This window comes from Cydia amplana, chromosome Z (assembly GCF_948474715.1).
Source record: "Cydia amplana chromosome Z, ilCydAmpl1.1, whole genome shotgun sequence".
In the NCBI taxonomy this organism is placed as follows: Eukaryota; Metazoa; Arthropoda; class Insecta; order Lepidoptera; family Tortricidae; genus Cydia; species Cydia amplana.
In genome coordinates this window covers 3379030-3394295 of record NC_086096.1, presented here as the reverse complement: position 1 = coordinate 3394295, position 15266 = coordinate 3379030, and the positions used below count along the sequence as shown (strand labels likewise).

The 15266-nt window shown below is 37.1% G+C and overlaps 1 protein-coding gene across 1 annotated transcript in view; it reads right to left on the bottom strand.

Moving 5' to 3' along the window:
- Positions 1–15266, bottom strand: part of LOC134661734 (titin homolog) — an 89166-nt gene that overhangs the window by 25306 nt on the left and 48594 nt on the right. The window contains exons 18-22 of the mRNA XM_063517914.1: positions 14622–14969; positions 14083–14418; positions 10402–13781; positions 7207–9976; positions 2444–2692 (exon numbers count right to left, since the gene is read on the bottom strand). Coding sequence (XP_063373984.1) covers positions 2444–2692; positions 7207–9976; positions 10402–13781; positions 14083–14418; positions 14622–14969 — 7083 coding nt within the window. The remainder of the gene's footprint in view (positions 1–2443; positions 2693–7206; positions 9977–10401; positions 13782–14082; positions 14419–14621; positions 14970–15266) is intronic.

The following is a 15266-nucleotide window of genomic DNA, read 5'->3' as shown; positions in this document are numbered from 1 at the left end:
ATGGGGCTACTATTCCGCACTAGTGCGTATAATAGCACTTTTCGTGCGTATGTCGAAACTTTAAAGTGCCATATGTCTGTAAAACGTTGTTCGGTACACGTGCGAATAGGTAATTCGCAACTCGTGTCGATTTATAACACTCCCTTAGTTCGTGTTTTAATTTATCGCGACTCGTTGCGAATTTCCTATTTATCGCACTTGTATCGAAAATAACTATAATATAATTAGTAGTGATGTACCGACTAACGACTATTGATTTTGCGATTAGTCGGCTAGTCGGCCAGACGATTAGTTTCGTCTAAGTACGGATGCACTTGAAAAACAATCGTTTTGCCCCAACAGTCGCGCTATTCATCATACGGGATGAAATTTTATTCACCAGCCATACACTGCGTACCTAATCAATTATAGGTTATGTACAACTTTTATTATGGGACCAATCGCAAAAAAAATGTTGGCCGAAAAGGCCAAAATGTATGTATGTATAAAAAATACATTCCGGCGGATGTAATGCTGCTGATTTCTATGGAACAGCAGATTTTTTTTCGTAAATTACGTTGTTCAGTATGACCTATAAATTCACTACGCAGAGTATAACTGGTGAATAAAGTTTAAACCTGTATAGTTGGGCGTGTGTTTCCTGCAGATTCAAATGCCTATCACAAGGGTCCTCAATCATTGCCTCAGGTCCTCCCCCGGACAAAAAGCGTATCGTAGTCATCTCTCTCTATCACTCTTCCACACTAGTGCGACAGTGATGGTTCCTCTACACGTTGGCCCAATCTAGTGGTCCAATATGATGGGCCAACGTGTAGAGAGGGTAGTGGTGTCGGTTGGCTTATGGAGTTATGGCGCGGCGAATGGCGATGGGATGGCCGTGGTGTCGGTTTTTCGGCACACATCAAAGGTAGTGGGCCAGCGATGGCGGTACGCATCTACACGTGGCCCAATCCACAGTGCGCGCTCGAACGCGGTCGAGTGTGGACGTTTGCGCTCAGTATCAATTTACGGTTTTTCTTATTAAAAATGATGAGTACGTGGCCTCGTTATGGAAGTAATGAAGGAATAGGAAATTTACGCAGACAGTACATTTATAATTTAAATAAATAAATATAACAATACATACTAATAGTTAAATAAATGAATATTAGATACATATCTAACTATACATAGTAAGTACCTACACTGCACAATTTGCACAGCTATGTTGGTAAGTTAGTAACAAAATTATAATTTATGATCTAAAATAATTTAAGCAAATTGTATGGTAACATGAAATTAAAAAAGATATTTAATTAATTTAATTCTTTAAAAATACATATCTAACATTCATTTTTTTTCGGGAAGTATGTATCATCAAAAAGCTCCTGCAGCTTCTACGCCATTTTTTTTAATTACTTGAAGAAAATATTGGTACGTGGCGTATAGATAAATTGCTGCAACGGCTAATGCTTCCACGTCCATCTTGGAAACCGGATAGATCACAACTGAATGTTGCCATCGTGTAGTTGCGTTCCAACCATCGCATGGCCATCTCGCTGGCCCAGCGCTGGGCCATCGTGTAGAGGAGCCATGACAGTTGCGTTTCGTTCGCTACCGAACGTTAACGATTGCACGTTGGCTACGCGCCCTGTAGAGGAGAACAACAGACAACCGGACGTCGGTCACCCGGTCAATAATATTAACAAAAGTTTTCGTATGCACTCTGAATAGATATTTGAGTAAAATAGGTAAGTATGAAGCATATGGTACCTAAATATTAGGTGTTTAATATATTTTTGTCCTGTTTTTCTGTCACTAAATAAAGTGCCAACTGTTCGGCCCTTTTTTTCCGACTAGTCGCTGACTAATTGCCGACAACAAATGAGACTATCCGAGTCGGACTAATAATTAGTACTTTTACACATTTTTTTATCGGAAAATAGAAATACTTTTCTTTAACTAACATCTATAAGTAGTCTATACTCTATAGTCTAAATGAGTTTAAATTTAATTAGGATTATTTTGTTTATTCTTGAAATGGAAAAATATTATATTGCTAATGACTTAAAGTGTAGGTACGTGCGCCGCCTAAAGGCAGCGTAATACTACGTAGGCGAACAACAAAGCCAAGTAAACATAGTACTTGAGAGTACTTTTTCATGTTGACTGTACAAACAAATATACGCTGTGAAGATAAATAAAAGTGTCTAAAATTACAAGATCTTACCAGTAAAACTGACGACATGCGTAATCTGATCACCAGACCGAATTCTCCGCCTTACAGGTATATTTCCCGCTATCCTCCGGTACCGGACGACTTATAGCTATCCGACAGACTCCGTCCGCGAGGTAATAGGCCTGGTAACGGTCGTCGGTGATCGGCCGGTCGTCTTTCAGCCAGGTCATAGTGGGGCATTCACGAAATAAATACTTATACACAGGGAAAACTTACAAATCTTACCAGTAAAACTGACGACATGCGTAATCTGATCGCACCAGACCGAATTCTCCGCTTTACATGTATATTTCCCGCTATCCTCCGGTACCGGACGGCTTATAGCTATCCGGCAGACTCCGTCCGCGAGGTAGTAGGCCTGGTAACGGTCGTCGGTGATTGGCCGGTCGTCTTTGAGCCACGTTATGGTGGGGAGCGGCTGACCGCGGATGCGGCACTCGAGAACTAGCTCGTTTTCGGCGAGGTGGTACTTGTCTGAGAAACAGGTATATCCCATCAAAAACATTACATACATATAAAAAGGTGCAAGTCTCGCAACGCTTCTACTACAAAAAAGTTTTGAGATGTAATGTGAAACCAAGTCGGTTATTTTAATCAGTGCCAGGGGGTGTTAAAACTGTATCAAATATATATCTTTATTATTTTATTTTCAGATTATTATAGGGAAACAATTTTTATGATATGGTTTATAATTTATATGTGTAGGTATGCATTACTTCCGTAATGATAATGACGGGAATATTACGTTTAAAAGGTCGTACACACACCTTTAAACCCCTATGTTATAGTTGTCAAGACAAGTCTTTAGTCTATTCCCCAAAAAAGTATTTGTGCATACACGCAGTATCTTTTTGGTACTTTTACGATACTTCGTGTAATCACCACTTAAAAAATATTGTATGAAATACATTGTTGCCAACCTAATTTTAATTGTCATCTCTGACAGATGAGTACTAAGTGCATTGCTGCCAATTTACAAAATATTCATTAGGTTCTATCTTAGTAGAAACAATAAATTTCCTTCAGAAGTCAGAAACGCGCATGTGACACCCGTAATATAGCAAGATCCATAGACTACGAACACCGCTTAGCGTTGCTTGTTAGTCTCCATAGGCTACTGTGGCCAAAATCGAGAAAAAAACTATCCAAAATTGTAATTTAACTAAGAGCAAGTACCAGGGCCTCATGAGTTACTAGAAGGTGTCGCTGACCAACCGGCCGTGGGGCGCGGGGCGCGGTGGCCGGGTCGCGTATCTTAGCTGTATACTTTTGGTTTGTTTAAGTACCTACATATATGTCCTATATGATTCCACTTGTTTAAAGTATTATTTTTGTTGAATGAAAAATATTTGTTAAATTTACAATTTTTTATTCAAAGTAAGTGCTTGGTCGTAGAAAAAGCATTGTATGCAACGTTGTTTAACTGAGTCAAAAAATACTCGTGGCGTCTTTATTAACAATTTTCGGCTTCGCCTCAAATTGTTACTCACGCCACTCGCCTTTTTTGACCCCTCTTAAACAACGGTTGCATAAAATACTATAATATCATATTACCTAGCTACTTATTTCTAAGAATTTTAAGTACTTTTGTAAATAATTGCTTCGAAAATCTACAGCGTGTATTTTTAATATTACCTCAAATTTTAACCAGACGTAGGCGTTCGTGCTATGAACCGATATTGCAAGAAAAAAACTCGTTAACTATTCTTTTTTTTTCCCATACAAAATAATTCAGCACGCAATGTATCGCTAATACTTTGCCTTACTGGCGTGACGTCACAACTGATAACTGAACTTTTAACTGCTGTCAATAATAGCCGACATTGAGTTTTGTATTTAAGTTTGTAAACGTACTTACGAGGGGCGTTCAATAAAAAGTGAGAATGAGTATGTTATATACAACTTTTATTAAATGTTATTTTATTTTTCGACATAGTCACCTTTTAGCATAATACACTTAGTATATCTTTTTTCTAAACTTAATATTCCATTTCTAAAAAAGGTTTTATCTTGAGTACTTAAAAAATCTTGTACTGCAGCGACTACCGCGTCGTCGTCTTCAAATTTCTTGCCTCTTAGGTATTTCTTCAATCTCGGAAATAGGTAGAAATCACTAGGGGCGAGGTCTGGTGAATACGGAGGATGCTTAAGGATATCGAAACCAGCATCACGTATTGCAGCCATTGCAAAGGCGGACTTGTGTGCCGGTGCATTGTCCTGATGGAACAACACAATTTTCGAGAGTTTACCTCGCCGTTTTTCACGGATCTCATTGCGCAATGTTGCTATTTGTTTGGCATATAAAGAGCCCGTAATAGTGGCTCCATGCTCGAGATACTCAATCACTACGACCCCTTTACCATCCCAAAAAACAGAGCCCATGACCTTATCGGCAGATGGGCCCACCTTGAATTTCTTCGGAGTTGGAGATGATGGCCTTTTCCATGTCATAGACTGCAGTTTCGTTTCAGGGTCGTAATGATGGAGCCATGTTTCGTCCATTGTTATAAATCGCGCCAAAAAAAGTTCCCGGTCTTGCTGTATCAGGTCCAAAGCTTCTTGAAAAATCTCGACTCTAGTTTGTTTTTGCGTGTCAGTAAGCATTCTGGGTACCCAACGCGCTGATACCTTTTTCATACCCAAGCGTTCATGTAAAATATTATGCACGCTCCCCGTTGAAATCTTTACATTTTCAGCAATAAAACGAACCGTGACACGACGATCCGCCAAAACTAAGTTTTCAACTTTTTTCACAATTTCTTCAGTTACTGCTGTAGTAGGGCGTCTGGAGCGGGGGTCATCCATGGTCGATGTTCTTCCACGTCTAAATTCGGCGCACCAACGTGTAACTGTCGAATACGGAGGAGCATTAGACCTTAAAGTGTCCCGTAAATCTAAATTGACTTGCTCCGTAGAAAATTTTTTCAAACACAAGTATTTAATAACGGCGCGCAGTTCAATTTTCTCCATTTTCGCTAACGTACTCAACAGCATCGCAAAGAAATCGCCGTATTTTTTTTTAAAACAAAAAACAGTTAGTTTTTTTTTCATGGCAATCAGCTAGGTAGATTAGCTTTACCGGCCAGTATTTACTTTCCTAATATTTAAAGAGTTTGCATCTCATTCTCATTATATATTGAACGCCCCTCGTACCCTACTATTTGCCTCGCTACCTGTAACGCTATTAGTACTATGCCTTATGGGAAACGGTCGAAGAGATAGTTCAGATCCGGAAACCGCTTCCAACTTTTAGTATGTTGTTGGGCATGGTATTGGTTCTCCAAAACTGCCGGGAGACAGTGGCGCTGGCCATCTACTTCAGCGGAATGACGTCATAAAAATAACTCCCGCCTCGTTGCGAATATTGCATATTGCACCCAAACTATGCGTTGCACATGCACGTGTGGGGTATTAAATGAAAGCTAATTAAATATATTACATTTAATTTGTACAGTGCGTACCGAAATAAACGACAGTTTAAGAGAAATTTACAAAGAAATAAAAATGATGTAAAAAAATATTCGATTATTTGGGTTTTACAACCGAACCAAAAGTCGGACATCAAAGCAACAACAACAACATTAAAGATGGCATCTCGAGCCATACATTGATAAAAAAAAAAAAAAAATTGTCCAAAAATGTGGAAATTATGCAACAAAATGTAGGTACTTGCCAGTACAAATGCATTAAAGTTAAAAAAATCGAAATTGCTCATTTTCAGGATAATCCGCATAAGCATCTAGTATGTTATTAGCAATATGACCTGGATTCTAAAACCGCCGGGAGACCATCTCTATTGCCTCTGAGTAACGAATAATGACGTCATACAGATAATCACGACCGAAATTCGCAAAATCTAAATTATAACTATACCATGAGTCATACATACACGTGTGCTATATCAAACGAAAGGTTATTAAATATATTATGATTCATTCATACATTATTTATTAAATTATTGTATAGTTTAAGAGCCACAAACAAAGAAAAAACACTCTTTATGAAGATGTCTAGTTAAAAATCCGAGCGCAACTAGTTTTATTACCCGCGCTAGATCAGTACGGTTACCATCAGTTTGTCACTGACATAAACGCCGTCGAGAACGTAATTTACTTTCTATACATCCCGTTTGCACTAATATACGAGTGCGAGCGAGATGTATAGAAAGTAAATTACGTTCTCGACGGCGTTTATATCAGTGACAAACTGATGGTAACCGTACAGTTGATCTTACCTAGGCAGAGGGGAAATAGTGCGAATGCCGCATCCCTTCCGTGTTGATCGAAGTTATTTACTATCTTCTTTACAGTGCTTAGTAATTTAAAATAATGCTAATTTAATATTAGAATCATTGGTTTCATAGCAATTTCACAAGAATTAAAAAAAATGTAGTATGAGATGAAACATTATGTGATTTGTTCGTTGCAAGACTTGCAAGACAACGTTGTAATAAAATGGTAAGTATTGTCATGATTGTTTTCTAATCTTTGCCTTTAATTTGGCTAGTTAATATTATTAACATAAAAAAAAATGTTTAAGCGCAATAAGGATTCGGTTTTGGCTGCCAAGCAGTCTCATGTAGGAAATGCGTAACGATACTAACTAAACAATACTAGATCCTTTTCTTCCATGTGTCAAATAAGTGTACGCAATACATTGCTGCTCGATAAATTTTCAAAAATTCATTACGCTTTAGTGGTTAAGACTAACTTAAAATTACCTTGCAATATCGGCTCATAGTACTAAAACCTACGTTTGGTTACGGTTTGAGGTAATATTAAAAATACACGCTGTATAATAATGTACCTAGTGAGGTTCTAATATATTTATTTTGGTACATATTATACTGATATATGTATAATATGGGCCGGGCACTATCACGAATACTTTATTAGTGATAGCGTAGGGATTGGCATGAAGGAATGACGGTAAGTAATGAAGTTATTTAAATATCTTGCTTCAGTATTTGAGTTATGTATAACACTTACCTCTGATTGATCTAGTGAAAGTCGGCGGTATCGGCGACGCCTCAAAACTGGGATACACTTTCAAAGTGGCCGTACTACTGACGGATCCATTTTCATTTTCCACCGTACAGTTATACTCTGCCGAATCCGCTGGTACTGCATTCAAAACTTCCAACGTGACAAGACCATCTATGAACTTGGTTCTATACTTTAGTTTATTATCAATCAACACGCCATTTTTGTACCAAGTGATGGTAGGTTCGGCGGACGAAAGTACGCTACATGTCAGTTTCACTCTAGATCCTTCCACGGCAGTCCTGTCAGTCAAATAAGTAGAAAACACGGGCTTTCTCCTCACATCTCGAGGCATGCTTGAGCGTTTTTCTGACAAAACGCTTCTCGCTTCACTGACCGCTTTCGTTCTGTGTTTGAAATCTGTTCTTCTCTCTGTAGGTTCGCTCCTTCGAGAATCAAGACGGGGTACGGATGAACGCAAATCCGGAAGCGGGCCAGAACGCAGTTCTGCATCTAACACTAAAGTTAGCGCTTTGTATATAGTCATCCCTTTACCAACTGTGTCGAGATGGAAATTGTCAGGCTCATAAGTTTTTTCTCTATAGTTGGACGGTCTTGCAAACTCGGAGGTGTAGTCTCTGGAACTATGATCGACGAATCTACGTTTCTCATCGTCTCTGTGATATTGTAAGTGAGTTTCTGAGGTATAGTCTTTGGCGTTGTAGTCTACAAATGTACGCTTTTCATCGTGCCTTTGTTGATGTGAGTCTGATTTAACCCTACTCTCTGCTTTCCTCTCTCTGTACGAGCTAATATTATCTCTCTGTGATTCTCTATACATATCCCCATTTTCACGACGAGTGTCTCTGGTTCTAATCTCTCCCTTATCCTTGTCAATTGAAGTCCGTCTTTTCCTTTCAATATCGATTTCACTTTCACCTTTTTTCAACTTTTCATCCTTTGTCTTATATGTGTCAGAGAGCATCGGTTTTTCATCATCTTTGGAAGCACTCGGTTTTCTTTTGATTTTATCTTTTCCGATTTTAGATCTCTCATCCATATCTTCTTGGACCGTTTTAGTACCTATTTTTGTGTGCTCTTCTTCCATTTTTTCACGTTTCTTTTCCGCGCGTTTTTCTTCAAGCTTTTCTGCTTCAGATTTCTTGACAGATTTTTTGTCTTCTATTTCCTCCGAACCCCTCTTTTCTTTTTTGGCTTTAGCCTTTTGTTCTTTTTGTACGTTGTCATCTTGTTCCTCTTTATCTTTCTTAGTCGTTGCTGTTTTCTCTTCTTGTTCCGATTTAAGTAGAGCTTCCTTTTCATCTCGTTCTCTCTTAAGGTGAACCTCCTTCTCCGCTTGTTCTTGCTTAAGTTTAGCATCCTTTTCTTCTTGTTCCTTCTTAAGCTTTGCCTCTTTATCTTTTTGTATTTTTTCAAGCTTAGCTTTCTTCCGTTCTTGCTTTGCCTTCAGTTTCGCGTCTTCTTCTTCTTGTTCTTTCTTAAGTTTCGCTTCTCTCAATTCTTGATCTAATTTAAGTTTAGCATCATTTTCCTCCTTTTCTTTTTGGAGCTGAGCCTCTTTCTGTGATTGTTTTGCTTCCTTCTCCTCTTGTTCTTTCTTAAGAGTAGCTTTTTTCTTTTCTTCTTCTACTTTAACTTTGGCATCATTTTCCGCTTGTTCCTTTTTGAGCTTAACGTCATTTTCTTCTTTTTCAGCTTTAAGCTTAGCTTCACTCTTCTCTTGTTCTTTCTTAAGAGAGGCTTCTTTCTTTTCTTCCTCCGCTTCGAGTTTAGCATCCTTGTCCGCTTGTTCCTTTTTGAGCTTAGCATCATTTTCTTCTTTTTCTGCTTTAAGAGATGCTTCTTTCTCCTCTTGTTCTTTCCTAAGAGAAGCTTCTTTCTTTTCGTTCTTCAACTTAAGTTTAGCGTCCTTTTCATCTTGTTCTTTCCGAAGCTTCGCCTCTTTTTCTTCTTGTTCTGCTTTAAGCTTGGCTTCTTTCTCCTCTTGTTCTTTCTTAAGCTTTGCTTCTTTTTGTTCCTCTTCTTTAATGACTGCCTCTTTTTCTTCTTGTTCAGCTTTAAGCTTAGCTTCCAGTTCTTGTTCTTTCTTTATCTGAGCTTCTTTCTCTTCCTGTTCCTGTTTAAGTTTAGCATCTTTTTCCTCTTCTTCCTTTTTAAGCTTAGCTTCTTTGTCTTCTTGTATTTTTCTAAGCTTTGCTTCTTTCTTCTCTTGTTTTGCCTTAAGTTTAACTTCTTTTTCTTCTTCTTGTTTCTTAAGCAGAGCCTCTTTGGCTTCTTGTATTTGTTTCAATTTTATTTCTTGTTCTTCTTGTTCTTTTTTGAGTTGAGCATCTCTTTCCTCTTGTTCTTTCTTGATCTGAACCTCTTTCTCTTCCTGTTCTTTCTTTAGTTTTAAATCATTTTCTTCTTGTTCTTTTCTAAGCCTTGCCTGTTTTTCTTCTTCTTGTATCCTATGATTGGCGTCGTCTTCCTCCTGATCTTTCTTGAGCTGTGCCTCTCTTTCTTCTTGTTTTAGTTTAGCATCTTTGTTCTCTTGATCCGTATCAGGTGTGATATCCTTATCTTTTTCCTGTATTTGAAGTTCAGCTTCTCCTTTACTTGTTTCTTTTTGTTCCGACTTGATTTCTATGCCTTCTTGTTTTTCTTGATGTAATGTATCTTTATGTACTTCATCCTCAACCTTGGTTTTTGTATCATCCTGTGATTTTTTACGCTCAGAATCATCCTGCTTTTCGAGGATAAGCTCAATCTCTTCCTGCAAAGACAAAGTAAAAATGTTATTTATTCGAGTACACTTAAGCAGACTAGCGACAAGCATTTTGGAATAGGCATTTCCTTTAATACGGATTATCATAAATTACTTATCAGAGCAATTTATTGATGCTATAACTATGCTGTTTAAACATAGAGATAAAGAGTAAAGTATATACCTATATAGAGATATACAAACTGAATAATTAGAATCAGAAGAGACAAGAGGACAATATTAGCACAGTTAAAAGAACAATGTTGTACATACCAGGTTCTAGGTTCTTGACAGTTCATTTATATTATTGGTTATGATTCGAATATATTCCAAGATTATGTGCCAAATTATAGGCATAAATGTCATGTACGAGTAAATGACATAGTGACAAAGCTATTTGTCGTTTGTAACAATTAAAAAGGTTTAAAACTTACCTTTAGTACCTGCTTTTGCTCTTCATCTTTTGTCTTCTGCTCTTCTTTGAGACCAGACATTTTCTCCTGTGTATCTTTATTAGGTGATTCTTGTGTTTCTTTTACTTGTTCAAGCTGACTTTCCTTCTTCATAACTTCGTTCTTAAGAGCAGCTTCTTCTTTTTCTTCATCTTCTTTAAGTTTAGCATGATGTTCTTCTAATTCCTTTTTCAGTTTACTATCTTCTTCGGTTTTAACATTTTCATCTTTTTTCTTTTGTTCTTTCTTGAGCTTAGCCTCTTTCTTTTCTTCCTCTATTTTAAGCTCAGCATCTTGCTCCTCCTTTTCTGTCCTGATAACAGCCACATTCTTTTCTTGTTCAATTTTAGCATTTTCTACCTGTTCTCGTTTGAGCTGAGCCTCTTTTTCTTCTTCTTTTAGTTTTAGCTCGTCTTTTTGATCCTTTATGTCTTTTTTGATAGCAGCTTCAATTGTTTCTTGTTCTGATTTAACACCGGAATCTTTTTCCTCCTGTTCTTTCTTGAGTTCTTCTTTCATATCGTCTTCAATTTGGGGCTTTTCTTTTTTCTCCTCTATTTCTTTTTGAATAGAAGTTTCATTAATTTCTTGTTCAATTTTAATCTTTTCGTCCCGTAATTCAGTCTTTTCATCTCTCTCTTCCTGTTTGAGTTTAGCTTCTTTATTTTCTTGCTCTTTTCTAAGGCTCGCTTCGTTCTCTCCATGCTCTTTTGTTGGCTGAGCATCTTTATCTTCTTGTTTAACTTCAGCATCCATTATCTCTTGTTCTTTCTTAAGTGTGGCCTGCTTTTGTTCTTCTTCTTCGGCCCTAAGTTTTGCTTCTTTTTCATCTTGCTCTCGTTTAAGTCGCACTTCAGTCTCTTCTTGTTCTTGTTTAACTTTAGCGTCTTTTTCTTCCTGTTCTTTTTTAAGTTTAGCCTCTTTGTCTTCTTGTATTTTTTTTAGCTTAGCTTCTTTTTTTTCTTGTTTTGCCTTAAGTTTAGCTTCTTTTTCTTCTTCTTGTTTCTTAAGCAGAGCCTCTTTCGCTTCTTCTATTTGTTTCAATTTTCTTTCTTGTTCTTCTTGTTCTTTCTTGAGTTGGGCTTCCTTTTCGTCTTGTTCTTTCATGCTCTGAACCTCTTTCTCTTCGTGTTCTTTTAATTTCAAATCATTTTGTATTTCTTCTCCTTGTGCCCTATCTTGTTTTTTGTCATGGTTAGCCTTATCAACTTTTTGTTCCTCAGTTTGCATATCTTTCGTGTCTTTAGGTTTAGCATCATCGGCTCTTGTTTCTTGTTTGGAAGTAGTTTCTTTAACTACCTCTGCTGATTGATTCATCTCTTCTAACTGCTCTGTTTTAAGCTCAAACTCTTTGTTTCGTTGGTCTTCCTTAAGGTTAGGCTCTTTTTGTCCTTCTTCAGCTTTATTTTCTAGGACTTCCTTCAGCTCACTATCTTTTACTTCTTGTTGAGCTACAATGTCCTTATCCTGTTGTGTTTCTCGTTGTTCATGAGCTGTAAATTCATTTTTTTGCTGTGTCAATCGTTCTTCTTGTGATAATCCCACCTTATTGTCTTTTTCTTCTTGTTCGGTCTGTTGCTTTACTACAACCTCCTGGTTTTCTGTGATTGGTTTTTGTTCTTGAAGTAAATCTTTACTATCCTCTAGTTCCTTCTTTATAGAAACCTCTGTTTCTGAGGTGCTCACCTGAAGCTCGGCATCAGGTGCTTTTTCAGACGGAGCTTTTTCGGCACCGTGATCTGTTTTTGACTTTTGTATTTTTGTCTCTTGGGCTTTCTTGGATAATTCTTTATTTACCTCTTCTTCATCATCTGTTTGCGTTTCTTCGTCTTTCTTTGGCTTTAAGTTTTTGATCTTTTTAGATATTGCTGGTTTTTCCAGTTCTGCTTTTCGTTCTTCTCCTTTCTTTTCTAACACATCTGCCTTGTATTCTCCTTTAATGTCCTTATCTTCTGGTTTCGGAATCTCATCCATATGGTCTTGCGTTATGCTTGCATCCGCCTTGAAACTGGCTTGTTGAGTTTTAGTTTCAGTTGGTTCAAAACTAGCAGCCAGTTCTTGTTTTTCACTTGGTTCTTCTTTACCGATTGATAACCCTGATTCCATATGTTCCTGTTTTGATGTACTTGGCTGAGGCTCAATTGTAGGGTACTCTAGTTTTACAGAAAGATCAGCTTTTTGAGTTTCTTCGCCTTTACTTGCCAAAGTTGCAGTATCTTCCTGTACGCTGTCTTTTAAAACCTCATTGAGACTTTCACTGATACTTTCCTCTGTAGTAATTTTATCTGTTGTTGTAGTATCCGTCTTTGCTTCAGCGCCTAATTCCGCAGTCATTTTTAATTCACTCGAGGAGTCAATTGTTTCACTTACTACAATTTCTGCTTCATTGCTAATTGCTGAATGATCTATTTGCTGATCTATAACCTTTAATTCTTCTGTAGTACTTTCTAATAACTGCACAGTGTCAGCCAATTTATTATCTTCTAGTTCATTCGATTGTGTCACTTCAACTTTTTCGAGAGTTTCAACATCGGGCTTAACTTCTGCGCTGTCTTCTAAAACAATATCTTCTTTCTCAGAAGATTTAGCGATTACATCAGTCATTTTAAGTAGAAGTGTTGCTATTTCTTTAAAAATTGGTATTTTTTGTTTTACTTCTAAAGTAGTCAAAGACTCTATCTTATTAAGATTAGATTCTATGCCTTTTATAGCTGCTAAGTAAGTTCTAGCAACCTCTGGACTTGATATGGAATGTGGTTTAACAGTTTCATTTATAGTTAATTTTAATTCACTTAGAATGATTTTTGTAAATGCAGCATCACTCGGTAATCTTGCAGTTTTATCCAAGTTAATATAAAATTTTATATCTTCAAAGTGATTCAGAACTTTTCGAAGTGACTTCGAAAAGTTTTTGTAGTCCTTTGTTTGTACATTCTTTAGTGCTTTCAATATACTTTCAGATGGTTTGCCGTAGTTGTCATGCATGTATCTCTTCTGTATACTTTGAACAGTACTCCTCATGTTAGAGATACTGCCATATACAGAATGTACCGCATTAAATATACTTTCTTTTACCGCTTCTGGTATATCAACAATATTTTTTTCTAAAGCAAACACTTTCTCTTCTACCTGATCTAAACTTTGTATGACTTCAACGCCTTTGTCAATCAAAGTGTCTGCGTCCTTTAGGAAATTGTGTCTGAGAAGTTGCATGACATCTCTTAGAACATTAAGGTTTTCGACAATTTTTGACAAATCTCCTTTATTTTCAATTGCAATGTTTAGTAACTTTACCGTTGCTTCAGTTTCATCGGAACATTTTTCTAGTAAACTATCTGTATTTACTTCCTTCACTACGGTACCTGTTTAAAAAAATTAAGTAATTATTAGTATTTAAAATAAATACCACATTAAACGTTTAGGGGAAAAGTCGGCTTCATTATACCGCTGTTTAAATAGTACCACGTCTAGATTTCCCATTAAACAACTTATTTTATTTACACCTGGGCTGAGGCACCAAGGTCATTCAAGTAAAGATTGGTATGATATAACCGTCTCTCCTCTACTACAAGCCTATATTTTACAGATATTTTTGTAATTCTACACAAAGGATATATAAAGAAAGAATTGGACGGCTACTATTCAATTTCAATGGAAAAATACCTGTGATATCTTCTGTAGCACTCATGTTATTAACCAACAATTGTAATGTTGCACAAGCTTCTTGCAACAGCTCCGGTGGACTGTCCTCAGTGATCTGCAGCTGGACACTCCTCACACTGCACTCTAAGTCCTCTAGAGTTTCATTGAGCGTGTCATTCGATGCACCATCATAATCTCTCTTCATCTTAATGATAACGGTTTGGATCTCGTCGAGATTATCACGTAATGATTCTGTGTCGTCTGAAGATCGCTCCGTGGTTCCGATCTTGTCGGTGACCTCTTGGAGTAAGCTTTCGAGGTGGTGCATTGATTCTCCTGCCATTTCTGTCGTTGGTTCTGTAAAATGAAAAATATTTACATTAGAAAAAAAAGCCGATTGATGAAATGAAAAAGACATTTTCACCACGAGGTGATGAAAATGTCCTTTAATTTAAAATTTAAAAAACTGTTTCGCTTATGAATTCGAACTATTTTATGTTCCGCAACGCATATTTGTCATCTGAACTTTAATTTACTTAATAGAAATACTGAACACTAACCTGTAATAGTTGCTCTAGCCAAATCATCTTGTAAATGTGTAACAACTTCGCTTACTTTGGCCCATTCGCTTACATCCAAATTTTGAGCAATATTCTCAGTATTTTCTACAACAATAGCTTGAAAAGCTTCTAAAGCTCCTTGAAGTTTTTCAACCAATTTGGCCTGTTCTTTTGAAACTTCTTCTGTTTTAACTTTCTCAACTTCAATGAAACTGTCTTTTAATTCATTCGCAACCGCTATTGACTCTTTAAGTTCACTGACGTCAATGACTTTCGATAGAACCTCGACGGTTTCAGCAATAGAAGCTGAAGTTAGCTCGTCTATGTGCTGAACAAGAGTGGCCGTTTCTGTAAAAAAATAGGTAACAGAATATTTTTTGGAGAACATACAATTATTACGTGTAGGGTTTGTACGACGGATCTGAAATGTATGGGAAGATCCGCGGATCTGGATCCAGATCAGGATAATTTCATACATTCCGGATCCGGATTGCAAACCCTAATCATGTGTAAGATTCGTAACACTTTGTAGCAGCAATATCAGCATATTACGCAAATGCATTCACCACTGATTCACCATCAGTAAAACGACGGTTGACTGCTAAGTGGCGTTGGTCCATATTCATACGGCTAATTGTGGTTAGT